The sequence below is a fragment of the Acomys russatus genome, chromosome 12 (assembly GCF_903995435.1).
Source record: "Acomys russatus chromosome 12, mAcoRus1.1, whole genome shotgun sequence".
NCBI classification, from domain to species: Eukaryota; Metazoa; Chordata; class Mammalia; order Rodentia; family Muridae; genus Acomys; species Acomys russatus.
The window spans coordinates 26,866,758-26,881,210 of NC_067148.1; the positions used below are offsets into that span (position 1 = coordinate 26,866,758).

General features: G+C 52.5%; 1 protein-coding gene across 1 annotated transcript; it reads left to right on the plus strand.

Moving 5' to 3' along the window:
* Nucleotides 1-8,908: 8,908 nt before the first annotated feature.
* Nucleotides 8,909-12,680, plus strand: Cryba2 (crystallin beta A2). Its single transcript, XM_051153718.1, has 6 exons — nt 8,909-9,070; nt 9,211-9,403; nt 9,594-9,758; nt 10,380-10,521; nt 11,950-12,092; nt 12,527-12,680. The coding sequence occupies exons 3-6, from the start codon at nt 9,598-9,600 to the stop codon at nt 12,672-12,674; spliced, it is 594 nt and encodes a 197-aa protein (XP_051009675.1). The 5' UTR covers nt 8,909-9,070; nt 9,211-9,403; nt 9,594-9,597; the 3' UTR covers nt 12,675-12,680.
* The last annotated feature ends 1,773 nt before the right edge of the window (nt 12,681-14,453 follow it).

Sequence of the window (14,453 nt, forward strand, 5' to 3'; positions counted from 1 at the left end):
CCTGCCTAGAGAAAGAAATATGTTGAGATGTGTGGAAGTTGAGAACTGTCGGTGTGGACTGCAGAGATCCACCTGGCCTTTAGAAATGGGAGGATGCGGTTCCCCTTGACTGGCAGATGTTCTTGATACTCGCAGTGGGGTGCCGGACTTAGTCTGGCCAGTGGAGGGCGCTTTGGGAGGGGCATAGCTCATCTTGGTTATAGTGTATCCTGGTGGATAAGAATGGAGCACTAGGCTTGGTGGGCTAAACAGGTGGCCGTGGAGGCCAGATGCACACTCCTTTCCACATTTGTTCACCAGGACCTCTGGGGCCAACCTGCTTCCCTGAAATCTGTTAAGAGGTTAAGAAGAAGCTGGGCGGTGGTGGCGCATGACTTTAATCCCAGCACTTGGGAGGCAGAGGCAGGTGGATCTCTGTGAGTTCGAGGCCAGCCCGGTCTACAGAAATAATTCTAGGACAGCTAGGGCTACACAGAGAAACTCTGTCTCAAAAAACCCAAAACAAACCAAAACAAACAAAAGTCAAAAGAAACAAATTTAAGAAGGAGGGGAAACTGAAGTAGACAGTAGCCGACCAGAGTTAGGATCTTGGCAGCATTTGAAACCATGGCTTAGCCGGCTATACATGTTTACTAAACGACCTCCATTACAAACCAATCCTCACACCCAGAGATGTCCTGCCTTCACTAGGACGTCTGCCTCTGTTTTCTCCCTAAGCCCCGCCAGGCAACCTCGGTCCTCTGCTCCTCCCTGAGCTTAGAGCCAGGTGGGTGGAAAAGTGACATCTGGTGTTGTTCCAGAGGCGCTCAGGTCGCCAGCACCCTCCCCTAAACCCCCGTTTCCCCGCTACCCCCTTACTCCCCCCCCCCCCCCCGCCTGCCCCCTCGCCGCCGCTGCCAAGGCCTCTGCAGAGGCTCTGTCTCTGAGCTCCGCCTCCATGAGTCAATATTTGCCCCAAGCAAACGGCGCCCGGACAGGTGTGTGTGTGTGTGTGTGTGTGTGTGTGTGTGTGTGTGTGTGTGTGTGTGTGTGTAGGGGCGGGGACTGAACTGGCAGTATAAGAGTGCACTGAGCCCTAGCTCGGGCACAAGCTCCGGGGCGTGGGCTGGGGACGAAGCCAAGCCTGGCTGGTTTGGGCGGAGGGGCAGAAGAACTGGAGGGTGGCCCGGGAGGGAGGGGCGAGCCAGGTGTGCACCTGTTGCGTCCGCAGCAGCAGCCGACGTGTCAGCCACAGCACAGGTGAGAGCGGCGGCTAGCGGAGCGCTGTAGGGCGCTGTACTCGAAGATTATCAACCAGACTCGCCGAGGATTGCCGCCTGGCCCCGGGTCCTCCGCTCCGGCCCCGCGACGAGCCCCTCGCACAAACCGGACCTGAGCGTTTTGTTCGTTCGGCTCGCGTGAGGCAGGGGCGGCTTCTCAGCTTCAGCTCCGGGGCCGGCCAGATCGCCACGCAAGCATCTACCTGCTGCCGCCACCATACGCGTCTCAGAGACTGCGCACCGTGTCCCGGGGACATCTGGCTCCCACTAGGCCCCGCCTGCCCTGCCCGCAGACTCTAAGCTGTTAGGCACAGCTAGCTGCAGGGTAATGCGGGTTGAGCAGGTTCCAGAGGGGTGGCCGGATAGGCTGAGGTCCAGAACAGATCCCCTCCTGAAGATGGAAATGAGGAGTCTAGCTTCGCTCTGTCCTGGCGAGTTCTGTGGCGTTGGGCAAGTGTTTTCCCAGACTCTTGGATCTCCTGTTTGCAAAATGAGGCGGTCAGCCTTGCTTCTCACAAAAAGGAGGGCTTCCACTAACCTCTTTATCCTGGTTCCTGGGCTCTTAGCCATTCTGTTGAGTCCGTTTAACCTGGCCCTCTAAGAGTCAGTGCCAGAACTGTGAGGTGTGGTAAACCTGCGTGTGGTGAGCCGAGGACTTCTGTGCAGACTTAAATCTCTTCCATGCTGCTGCTGCCGCCCCCAAAATTCACTTCTGTCACTTCCCGAGTCTCTCTTTCAGTCTTTTCAGTTCGATCATATATGAGATCAGCAAACACCAAAAGGGGAGGAACACAGGATCTTCAGAAACAGAAAGGAGCTCACCACCTTTCTCAAAACCAATAATTTTGTATTCTGTGCAGCCCAGTCAGACGGGCTAGACTGGGTCTAGGCAGCAGCCACAGCTCAGCCAGAGTCCGGCCATGGATCATTAGCCACAACCCAGATCTGGAGCGGGCCACCCCCATTTCAGTTACTTAAAATGCTGTGACCTGGCCTGCAAGAAAGGGATTGTCTTACACTCTTGCAGAGAAGCCAAAACCAAAAAGCTTTGCACCAAGGCCTGGGGTGAGGGGGGGTGTGGGGGGGGGAGACTAGGCTAGGAATGAGCGAGTCTGTCCTATGAGTCCAGGTGCCTTCCATTCCCCTCTGCCTCCTGAGAACGTATGGTGACAAAGACTAGCTGTAGGTTAAGGGGAGACAGAGGCTCCTCCTCATTCGGCCCAGCAAGGAGCCCCTGGCTGGTTTCCCATTAGGGTCAAGAAGCAATGGTGGAGAGTGGCAACCCAAACACCAAGACAGAAAGTACCAAGAGGATGGGAAGGAGGATCCTAAGTCAGTTTTTCCTAGAGCTGCTTTCTTGTTCCATCTGCCACCATGAACTCTACTGCCCAAACCTTAGCTATCCAGAGGCCCCACAGGAACTGCTAAGTCCCCGAGGAAGGCTGTAGAGTGGGTCCGATGAGGAGAGGAAGGGTTCCTTACTGAAAGAGCCCCCAAGACCAAGCTAGATTCAGGTGTCCTCAGATGGGTATTTTAACCCCCAGGCTGGCATCCACGGCCAGGTTCTTCCCTTGGCACGGTCTTTCCTCCTTGTTCTTGTTGGCACTGAGCGATCTACATGTTGGCAGCCTACATCCCCTTTCCCTGTGTCTTTGATGGCACATCCCTCCCCTCCCCCAACCATGGCATGGAACTAACACACCTTGGGGGATGGTGTCCAGATCCTGAGACTGTACAACTGAGGCCTGTCCTTGGAATGGTCCCAGAGCATACAAAAACAGCCCTTGAAAGTAGGGTGGCAAAAGAGAGAGCATGCAGTGGGCTGAGGATCTGGCCTGGAGACAGATGCCACAGCCTCTTCCTTAAGCTTCCTTCCCCCATATCCCCCCCCCCCCCCCCCGCCCATTTCCATGATTCACTTTTCCAGGCCATCACGGGCATCTGGCCTCTTCTCTGGGTTCCTCCTCCCCCCTGTCAGACTGAGGTGGAGTCTGTAGGCGCCTGGCAAGCCTGCAGGTGCTCGGACAGAAAAGGGGGGGGTACTCAGCAGCTGGTGAGCGGGCTGCCCCTCCCCCTTCCTGCTCCAAGCCAGAGCCTGCTTCCTGTCTTCCCTGTCAGCACTCCTGGTAAGGGGAGGGAACAGGTAGGGGGGAAGAGGAAAGGGGCTGATCAGCTGAATTGCTGCCCTCTGTGGAAGGGGGGGAGAGAGATTGGGGAGTGGGGGTGGGGAGGCTGGAGAACCAGCAGTGGAGAAATGGCCAGGGGGAAAGCAGAGAGAGAGAGAGAGAGAGAGAGAGAGAGAGAGAGAGAGAGAGAGAGAGAGAGAGGAGAGAGAGTCCTGAGAACAAGAGAAAAAGGAAGATAAGAGAGTGCAGCTCAGAGCCAAGTCAGGTCCAACCAAAGGAGAGCCCGTTGGCAGGCCAGGGGAAAGGACTGAACCTTCTGACCTTAGAGGCAAGACCTAGGGGGATACAACCAGAGAAACCAGACTCGCGCATGGAGAGAGAGAGAGAGAGAGAGAGAGAGAGAGAGAGAGAGAGAGAGAGAGAGAAAGAAGAAGAAGAAGGAGGAGGAGGAGGAGGAGGAGGAGGAGGAGGAGGAGAGAGGCAGAAAGAGATAGAAACCGAGACAGAGAATCTTGTGAAAGACCTGAAAATGAGAACCTCAGGGAGTTAGAGGTCCAGTGAGTAGAAGTGGGAAATCAGAGGTGTGGTGGAGGGGGAAGAAAGTGTGAGAAGAGGGTACAATACAGAGGTGGGTCCCAGGTGGCAACCACCAGGGCTGGTGGGATGAACACTCTCCTCCCATTAAGGGCCAGAAGATGGAAAGGCATAGAACTCACACCCACGGTCGCTGAACAGAGATGGCAGGACTCCACCCTTCACCTTCATGTCACTGCTGAGCACCTGCCCCACCTTGACCCCTGCAGTGTATCTGGCTCAGCCTTGGAACCTCTGGGCTTGGAGGCCTCTCCCCATCTCTGTGAGAATAGAGAGACACAGGAGTGGGGGCTCACATCCAGGTGCTAATCCCTATGCAGCCAGGGTAGCACCGGAGCTGTGGTGACCTTCTTGGAGATTAGTCCCCATGGAGACCGCAGCTCGCCCCCTCACTCTGTCTAGGCCAGGTGGGTAGCTAGCTGGTAGGGCAGGTGGGGCAAGCCTAGGGCAGGATGGGGGAGGGAAGAGAGCCTTCCTCAGACAGGGCAGGATTAAGGCAGGCGTGACGGAGAGGCCCCCTCCAGCAGCCATCTTAGTTTACAAGTTAAAAACTGAAGTCTCAAGCAGGGGGTGGGAGTGGGGGTGGGGAGGAGGGCTGGCAAAGGCTGCTTATGGAGCAAAGAAAACCAGAGGGACCAGAAGCCACCATATCTTCAGCTCCACTCCCCCATCTTTTTCTCCCCTCGACAGCATAGGCCTGAGCAAGAATAGGGGGATTTGGACCACCTGCCCTGACCCTGTCAAACTGAGTGAGCAGAAGGGTTCCTGGGAGGTCTGAGGTAAGTGAAAGGTGCACGCTGTGTGCTCCGCTGGCTTCCCTAGAACCAGGATTAGGTTGGAAAAGGAGGTTAATGATCCCAGGGCCATGCTTGCTGCCTTGACCCAATCCAACCCCACCCCATCCCAGAAGTGTGAGACAAAGACATCCCTAACCTGAAAACACACCAGCATTAACTGCTACCTGTTATTGAGTGTATATTGCAACGGGTGGTTCTGTGTTTTACATACATTTAAATCTTCACAGCAGTCAAGACAATGATTCCCATTTTATGGAGGAGAAAATGGAAAGGTAATGTGGGGGCCACTTGATGTTTAAACAGTGGAGCCAGGATTTGATCTCAGGCAGCAGCATGGCTCCAGAGCCCACTTAGCTTTCTGTGCCTTTGTGATCACAGCTAACAGTTAAGATGATGAGCCTCTGGGTAACTGCAGAAGGGGCATGTGTGCGGCAATGAGGCAGTGAGAGCTCTCCCCAGTGCTTGCCACTTGAGACTTATGAATGTCTGGACAAATGTGTCTTTACAATAGACCTCAGAATAGACTCTGAGGTGTCTATTGAGTCCTAGGACAGGGCAGTTCACACATCAAGTTTGTGGGATTGTGCCCATGTACTTGTTACTGAGGATGCCTCTGCCTCCACTTGACTGTGAACCTGTGTGTATGTGTCCTCTCACTGCCATCCCAGAAGAGTCTAGTGGCCTTGTGTCAAAGTGAGTGCACAGTGAAAGCTGCCTCTCACCTCTCTGGATGGGGATCTCTCGGTTCTCTAGCCTTACTGAGGAACAGAAAAGATAGGGTAGAATAATGGGCCTCCGTGGGCGGGGCTCCCATCTGCTTGGTGAACTGAGTTATCTCTGTCTCCTGGGAGACAAGGCTTGTACAGCCCCAGGGAAGGAGCACATCAGCCTGTTACAGGGGGGTGGGGGTTAGGGGGGAACAAGAGGAGCCAGGCAGCAAAGGAAAGGCTGCCAATGGGACTGGGGTGGACAGAGGGCACCAATCACAGAATTTGCATTTTCAGTCCCCAAGGCCCTAGATAATTTCCCTGTGAAATGAGGGAAAGAGGTGGGATCAGGCCACCAGTGCCTCAAAACTGTGAAACTGTCCAGCAGCACTGAGAAGTAAGGTTCTCCATGGAGTAGCCCTCTTCCCTAGGCATTCTCTGGACCTTTACAGAGATGGAGATGTGACAGGGAACTCAGGATTGGGACTGGGCACTTATCTGCAGAGTCTACTGGTCCCCACATGAGTGGAGTGTGAGATCTTTATGGAAACAAGCTCAAGCCTGTTTCTTGTGGATCTAAGAGTCAACCTGGAATGAGTATTTTCTTAAAATCACGAGGTGGGGTAGACAGGAGAGTAAGGTGGTGATGCAGATAAGGTCTTAGGACTTCTGGGGTTTGTATACTAGAGGTTCCTATATGAGATGATTACCTCAGTGGGGTCAAAGCGGAAATTGCCATGACGAGAGATCCTTGTGAGATCTCTAGGTGATTTGAGGTATAGATCTGAGGTTGCTGGGATTTTGGGGTTTTTTTGTGGTTTTTTTTTTCCTTAATTGTTCCCTGAATGTCAAATCTGTGGTTATGGAGGAGGGAAAGGGATGGTACTGGGCTGGCAAACAAAGCCACCTGGGCATCCATCCTTCAGGAAGCTCTAAGCTCAACGGATCTGGGAAAACAAACAGAAACAGCTGGTAGGGGTAGGAGGGGGCGCGAGGGGGAGCCTAGGGGCTGGAATTGGACCAGCCTGGTGGAGAAGGGAGGATACGGGAAAGAGATTCTCCAGCACAGAAAAAGACTGTCTCATAGTCCTTTTCTGGTGTACCACAGGATGGGGGGCTGCCGGAGAGTTTCTTGGCCTCTGCCCTTTATTGGTGCCTTCCCTTTCTTGGTCTCTGAGGCTTAGGGGGACATGGGACCCCAGTTGCTGTAGGTGGTAGCAGCAGGTGTGGTGGTGACAGACAAGTCCTTTAGCTGACTGTAGATAGAACTAAAAGCCATGGATGAGTGGTGAGACCTATATATTTTCCTGATGAGGACAGGGGGAGGCTGGCTGCTGCCAGGAGGAGACCTTCCAACTGGAAAGGGTAGGCTTCTCACATAAATCACCACCACCCCCAAAACCCAGGCTACCCCCAATTCTAAGGAGAATCTTATTTACCTCTGCTTCTTGACAAATCCTGTAGTGAAAACACATCTCTGAGGGATACTGACCAACACGAGGACTGGAAGCTGCCCCCGCCCCAGGCCCAGCTCCTGATTAACATGACAAACACATCCCCACTGTCACCATCTGCACAGATGTGGTCACCATCACAGACTCGTCTCTCCTTTATCAACTCCCCTCCTCTCCCTCCTCTCTCCTCCCTATTCTGGCTTTCTGGCCAGTACAGACTGGCTCTGCCCCCTAGTGACCACCTCTAGAATTGTCTGATGGAGGAAGAAAGAAGGTGAGATGATGTTGTGTTTGTTTTGGGTATTTTTGGGGGGCGTTTTTTGTTTTGTCTTGTTTTTTTGTTGTTGTTTGCCTCAAGCCTCACTTCTGCTGCAGCCAGGACTTATAAGGGAAAGCAGAAGCTAGAATACTAAGCATCCAGGATTAGCTCTTGCCCTGTATGGAGCCTGGGCTTTCCCCTGTGGTCTGGGAATAATCACAACCCTTGTGTTTGTCTAGCCCTCTCTAGGGCACAGTCAGTCGGCTGGACAGTCATTCTGGCTCCACCCTCAATCAAACCTACTCAGGCTTGTCCCATTTCCCACCCTCGTTCTCCTGGCGTGGGTTATAGCCTCAATTCAAGATCCTGGATGTGAATCCCAACAGCCATTTCTCACTAGTGAATGGAGAGGCCTAAAGGGGGTGATGCCTTCCCCTCCCCCAGAAGGCCAGAACTTCAGAAATGAGATTAGTAAGATAGGGAAACCATCACACCCACCTCACTGGAGACTTTCTTGTACACTTCTTCCCCGTAGATAGACATTTGGCCCACAATTGGCCATCTTGTTAATTCATCCCAGTTTTATTGAATTCCTACTCTATCCAGTACTGTGCCAGAGATAACTGGGAACAAGGCAGACAGTTCCTCCCCTTTAGTGTGGGGCTTACACACTAGTAAAGAAAGCAGCCGCGTGAATTTGTAAGCTAAGAGGAGGGTATCTTTAGAGTGACAAACGCTAGAGAGAAAACATGCAATGGGTAGTGTTTTGTAACTAGCACTACTCACAAAGTGGCATAGGAGCTAGCCACGCCAAGAGCAAGAACGTGTGGTTAAAACATTCCTGGGACCACAAAGCGCAAGCAAATGTAAAGGCTTTGGCCTGTGGATGCATTTAGCAGGTTGGGTGCTGTGGCTAAGCTTCCAGAGATTGGGTTTGGGGTGGGGACAACAGAACAAAAAGGCTGGACTTTCTCTGAAACTGGTCAGTTATGAATTTGAATAAGGCTCTACATTTGTGTGTGCAAACTGAATCCATCAGGCTGTTGCTGAGTCCTTATTTGGGGGAGGGGATTGGTTTTTTTTTTTTGTTGTTGTTGTTTGTTTGTTTTTCGAGGCAGTGTTTCCGTGTAGCCTTGGCTGTCCTGGACTTGCTTTGTAGACCAGGCTGGCCTCAAACTCATAGCAATCTACCTGCCTCTGCCTTCCCAGTGCTGGGATTAAAGGCAGACATGTTGAGTCCTTAAAGGAGGTACTTGGTAAACTAAAGTAGCAAAGTATTTGGGATAGCATCTCACTAATAAGCATCTGCAAGAAGCCGGTGTCTAGTTAACAGCTACAATGGCAGCTACCTCCTTGGGGCTCTGACCCTTTTCTTTCTGTCTGTCAGCCCACCCCATCCTTGCCTCCGTTGTCAGGACCAGAGCTCCGGATTCTGGGGCCCTGGGGGGGACCGAGGCTGGCAGTCTCCTGGGTGGTGGAGAAGATTGAAATGCTCTTTGTACCTAGGACAGTTAAACCCTCCCTTGGCACTTGTATTCCTAACCCCCACCCCCCCCCCCCCCACCCCGCGCGCGCGCGCAAACCTCCGCGCTCCCCGGTGCTTTTCTGTGTTTAGTGCCGCCTGGCGGCGAGGCCTGGCCTCGAGAAGACTCGTTGGGAAGCCCGTCTCTGGACGAACAGACCTTCCAACGAAAGCAGGCCTGAGGGGCTTGACGTAGGGTCGTTAGAAAAGGATCTTCTCTTCTTCCTCCCTATCGTCTCCCAAGAGAAAGATCTTCACCTCGAGAGTTTTGCCCTAAGGAGGAACCCTGCTGGGCCAGGCTCACGTCATCTTAGGAAAGGCTGAACTTGAGGCTTAGCCTTCATGCCTGAAGGTCTGTGCCAGGGAGTGAGTATTCTGCCCTTAGGCCAGGAGTCTCTGCCAGGCTTAGGCCGCATTGAAAGGAAGCGCAGAGTCAGCCTGGGCTCCTGCGGACACGCGATGTGCGCCTCAGCACTTTCCGTTGTCAGCCAGGCGGGCTGGGACCAGATCGGTGGCTCCGCTGCCTATACAGACCAGAGCTGACCAAAGCCTGCCAGCTGACTCAGCTCGCCCACCCCACCCGGATCCCAAAGGGGAGAGGCAGCCAGACGTGGGTATAAAGCGGTGAACAACAGGCTCGCGCGCAGTCTCTCCATTTTCCGTACGTGCGGTGCTCAACCATCCGGTGAGTATCCGGTACTGGGGAGAGGGAGGGAGAAACAAAGGAAGCCTCCCCCAACTCCCGGAAGCCCGTGTCCAGAGCCAGACGGGATCCAACTCCTAAGTTCCTCACACCCTACCGGGAATGGGCAGGCTTAGACTAAGTAGAGGGCTCCGGAGAGCTTAACCCGTGATCCTGCCCTTCCCATCTGCAGCGACATGAGCAGTGCCCCCGCGCCGGGCCCCGCGCCTGCTTGCCTCACGCTCTGGGACGAAGAGGACTTCCAGGGTCGTCGCTGCCGACTGCTGAGCGACTGTGCCAACGTCTGTGAGCGAGGAGCCCTGCGCAGGGTGCGCTCAGTCAAGGTGGAAAACGGCGCGTGAGTGATCCTGCTGTGGCTGCTGAGCTAATTTAGGGGGCGTCTAGTTTAGGGTCTCCCCCTAGCCAAAGTCAGAGCCTGGGACTTTAACCTACATTCCACTTATGCCCACAGACAGACTCATCAACGAGAGAAACTTTTTCTCCCAGCCCTCTCCAAAACAAAGACAAGAAGCAATCTCTGGGGCCCCACCCTGAAGCCTCCAAAGTGTTTTTTGTCAGGAGGCTTTGTGGAGACAGATCCTCTCTACTGGCCCCACCTTGGTATCCTAGAAGCCACCTTGGGGTCCTGGAGAGAGCTGAGGCTCCCTTGCCACTATAGCTGGATGGAGGGTTGGCTGCCTCCGTATGCAGGCACATAAATCCCAAAATAAAGCCCTTTGTCTAGTGATCTTTGTAACCTGAAATATTCCTTCTAACCTGTGGACTATGAATGGGAAGCCCTTCCAACCCCAGAAAGCACCGAGTTTGGGGTTTTCAGTTTGCAGAGGATCTGAGTGTCTCTGGGGAATGGTCTAGAGTTGGAGAAAGAGTTTCGGTCCCTGGGTCTTTTTAACCAGCAGGTGATGATGGGGAGGGACAGTGAACAGATGCTTCTCAGTTCCTCTTCTCCTTTTTTCAGATGGGTGGCCTTCGAGTACCCTGACTTCCAGGGACAGCAGTTTATTCTAGAGAAGGGAGACTATCCTTGCTGGAATGCGTGGAGCGGCAGCAGTGGCCACCACAGCAACCAATTGCTGTCCTTCAGGCCAGTGCTCTGTGCGGTGAGCACTGCCTGATCCTCCCCACAACCCCCACCCTCTTCCCACCCCCCCACACCCCTCCCCATATCTCCAGCTCCCTAGCTCCAGGCCCCAGCCAAAGCGTAGTGCCTTGAAAAGCCTGCTTCCCACCCCCCAGCAGGATGTATGAATAAACAGGTGGGTGGTAGTGGCATTACTCTGGAGCAACAACAACATCAACAACAAAAAGTCTGAAAATTGGCATTGTGAACACAGGTCTGGTTCAGAACCACGGACAGCACCAAAGGCCCGCCTCTTCTCCCGCTGGAGTCCTTCTGCTTTCAATCCACTACAGGTGTAAGGGGCCTAAGGTGTAAGATGTCACAGCGCCCTAGGAGGCTGAGGTGGCTGCTGTTAGCCCCATACACAGTCTTAGAAATGGGCTCAGAGGCATAATGTGACTTAATACACTCAAAAGTGTTAGTATGCAGATGATGCTAGAATTCAGTCCACAGGTCAAAGCTGAGAACAGGGTATTATCAGCATGTCTCTGTGTGTTAGATACCTCTCTCTCTCTCTCTCTCTCTCTCTCTCTCTCTCTCTCTCTCTCTCTCTCTCTCTCTCTCTCTCTCTCTCTCTCTCTCTCCTCTCTGTGTGTGTGTGTGTGTAATAATGAGTCAACTGTCCCAGAGAGGAGGGCCTGGTTCTCCATTCATTCTCACTTAGGTATTTTTGAGTCCTGGGGCTGATGATGAAGGTCAGAGGGCCAAGTCCAGTCCACTTTCTTGGTTTCAAGGAGCTGTGAGGGACCACAACCCCTCAGGAGGAAGATCCTTGTGCTAGGAAGGTCAGATGCAACCAACGCTGCCATGCCCACCTGTTCTGACTGTTCCATCCAGCACTCCTTAGCTGAGAGGCAGTGACAGGGAAGCCACACAAAGGGTTGGGTAGTCAACGGAAGGAACCCTTTAAAAACTATCCTGGTCAATGGGCCAGGCATTTTCTTCAGAACCCGTGATTTCCTCATAAAAATAGGTCTAGATGGGCAATACTGGCACATGCCTATTCCATCTACTTTGAAGGCTAAGGCAGGAGGAACACAAGTTGAAAGCCAGCCCAGCATACTCAAGGTCCTGAGTTTGATCCTCATTACCACAAATAAAACAGAGAGACTGCAACAAAAAAAGGGCTCCTGTCACAGGACTCCCTTTAGCACTGACCTCAAGGAATGTCTGGAAATCCCTAGTCCTCACACATAACTCTGTGTCTTGGTAGGACCCAGGTGGAGACTCGGATCATTCCATTTGGCCAGACCTACTGGGAGCTGATGGGGTGAACACCTGAAATACCTGCATGGCTGCATGACATGTGCTGAGCGGGAAGTGGGTGGCTAGGGTTAAGGCTGTATCCAAGAACATCACTTTGGAGGGCCTGACATAACTTTAACCCACCCCCATTTCTGTGCCTCAGAACCACAGTGACAGCCGTGTGACACTCTTTGAGGGGGAAAACTTCCAGGGCTGCAAGTTTGAACTCAGTGATGACTACCCATCACTGCCTTCCATGGGCTGGACCAGCAAAGATGTGGGGTCCCTCAAAGTCAGCTCTGGAGCGTGAGTCCCAGGACTGGAACAAGGGGAGATGGGAAGTGTGGAAAGTCCATGAGAACAAAAGAGAAGGCGGAAGGGGGCTGGCGGGGTGGGGGGTGGGGAGATGATGGAAGATGCTAGAGGCTAACAGAGGGAGTGGAGGGTGGAGGGGGAGAAGAAGTAAGAGAATGGAGGAGTTGGAAGAGGTAATATAGGCCAAGATCCAGGAGGGTATAAGGGGATGTGGGGCTTAAAAACTTGGGTAAGGAGGAAATGAAGGGTGGATATAGGAACCAGGCAAAGATAGATCACAGAGGACCCAGAGCAAAAGGCAGAGCTGAAACAATGTTTTAGGAGCTGGCTGTTGGTAGCTGGAAAGGGGTACTGCTGATGGGACCACACAGGTAAGAGTGAGGCACAGCCTACTCACTACCCATTTTTCTTACCCGATGTCCTAGGTGGGTGGCCTACCAGTACCCAGGCTACCGAGGCTACCAGTATGTCTTAGAAAGGGACCGGCACAGTGGGGAGTTTCGTACCTACAGCGACTTTGGCACACAGGCGCATACTGGACAGCTGCAGTCCATTCGAAGAGTCCAGCACTAGGCTCCGTATTCTCGGTCATCTCCCCTAATATTCTCAATAAAAGCTCTAGAATCTACCTGCCCCTCTTGCCTCTTTCTTCTCTAGAATCTACCTGCCCCTCTTGCCTCTTTCTTGGTGTCTTGTTCCCTCCCCCCCTTCTCTTTCTCTCTCTGTGTCTGTTTCTCTCTCTCTCTCTCTCTCTCTCTCTCTCTCTCTCTCTCTCTCTCTCTGTGTGTGTGTGTGTGTGTTTGATGGACTCTAGATCTCTGTGCATTACAGGTAAGTAATCTCCATTCTTATCCTTCTTAGGATTGTTCTCTTCAACCAACACCTCCCATAAGGCCCCAGATCATTTGCCTAACTGAGATGAGCCCTAATATGCTCTGAGGGAGCTAGAGGAGAACAGCTAGCAAGAGTTGTGGGGTCCAGTAAGATGCAGCCAGTTCCTGATCTCGCCCTGGGTAAGGCCCACCAATGTAGGTCAAAGTATTGAAAGCCCAGATGGTGCCTTTGCCACTCTCTAGGTGGATCAACAACCCTACCCTGAAGTAGGATCAACATCCGAATTTCAGCCACCACACACTCCCTGGACCAGGAGCCACCATGCAGGACCAAATATGATTAGCCATATATAAAAAGCTCTGCTTGGTCCCACCCTGGGCCATCTTCAGTCTTCATCTTCACCCTGGTGTCCAGCCAGCCAGGAAAACCTGCCAGTGTCTTTCAATAGCCCCCCTTTCCCAGGAGAAGAATTAATGGGAGACCCCATTGTCCACTTCTACAGGGGAGGCTTTACCCTTCTGAGCCCAGCAGTGCGACACTAACAGCAGTCACTTGTATCTCCTATATTAAACATTGAAGCTATTGATCCATGACGTGTGTGTGTGTGTGTGTGTGTGTGTGTGTGTGTGTGTGTGTGTGTGAAGGGGTGGAGGATTTAATGAGAACCTCCTGAGAATGTGTGTGATGTTGTGGAAAAACATTGGAGCAGTGGATGTAGGACCCTTCACCTGTCCTGCCAGGGGTCTCAGAACCAAGGATTGGAGCTCTCATTGAGTATGAATTCTGCTTAAATTCTGAATGGGTTCTAGAATTCATGGCTCCTATTGCTTTTGTTCCTCCAAATATCCTCCATTCTTCAACAATCTCATTAACAAAGAAATTGGAGCTTAAAGAGGCCACCAGCCCAATCAGGGCTTGAAGACAGGGCCCCTGATGCCAAATCCAAGTTCAGTTAAGGGCAACTTGAGCTGTGGCTGAAAAACTCAGGCTTCAATGGAGCCTGAAACATATGTGGGGTTCCTGACTGGTCATCTCTTGCAGAATGGTAGTATTATCAAAAGCTAAATCTATAGAACTTGGTCCCGAGGTATTTAGCATCTTACAAAAAGCTCACAATATGCAGATGCTTAAATCTTCCATTTTAAGACAATAAGACTTAGTATAGTACAAAGGCAGTTTAACTTCCTCAGGGTCACATAAGTAGGCAATAGGCAAGAATGCAGAACCCAGGTGAACTTGGCCATCTCCTCACTACCCGTTGCCAAAAATAGGAAATGAACAACAGAGGGGGCTCTGGCATCTTCTCTGGGATGATCGGCCCTCTGGGAAGCATCAAGAAGTTACCTCTCGGAGCCCAGCTTGATGGCACACACCTTTAATACCAGCACTCAGGAGGCAGAGGCAGGTAGATCTTTGTGAGTTCAAGGCCAACCTAGTCTACAAAGTGAGTTCCAGAACAGCCAGGGCTACATAGAGAAACACTGTCTCAGAAAAGAAAAGAAGTAAAAGTAGAAAAAA

What these genes read in the sequence shown, in the direction of transcription:
- Cryba2 (XM_051153718.1), top strand. Translation starts at nt 9,598, where the DNA reads ATGAGCAGTGCCCCCGCGCCGGGCCCCGCGCCTGCTTGCCTCACGCTC. An exon ending in GTCAAGGTGGAAAACGGCGC is followed by an intron (nt 9,759 to 10,379) that starts GTGAGTGATCCT and finishes TCCTTTTTTCAG; the next exon opens with ATGGGTGGCCTTCGAGTACC. An exon ending in TCAGGCCAGTGCTCTGTGCG is followed by an intron (nt 10,522 to 11,949) that starts GTGAGCACTGCC and finishes TCTGTGCCTCAG; the next exon opens with AACCACAGTGACAGCCGTGT.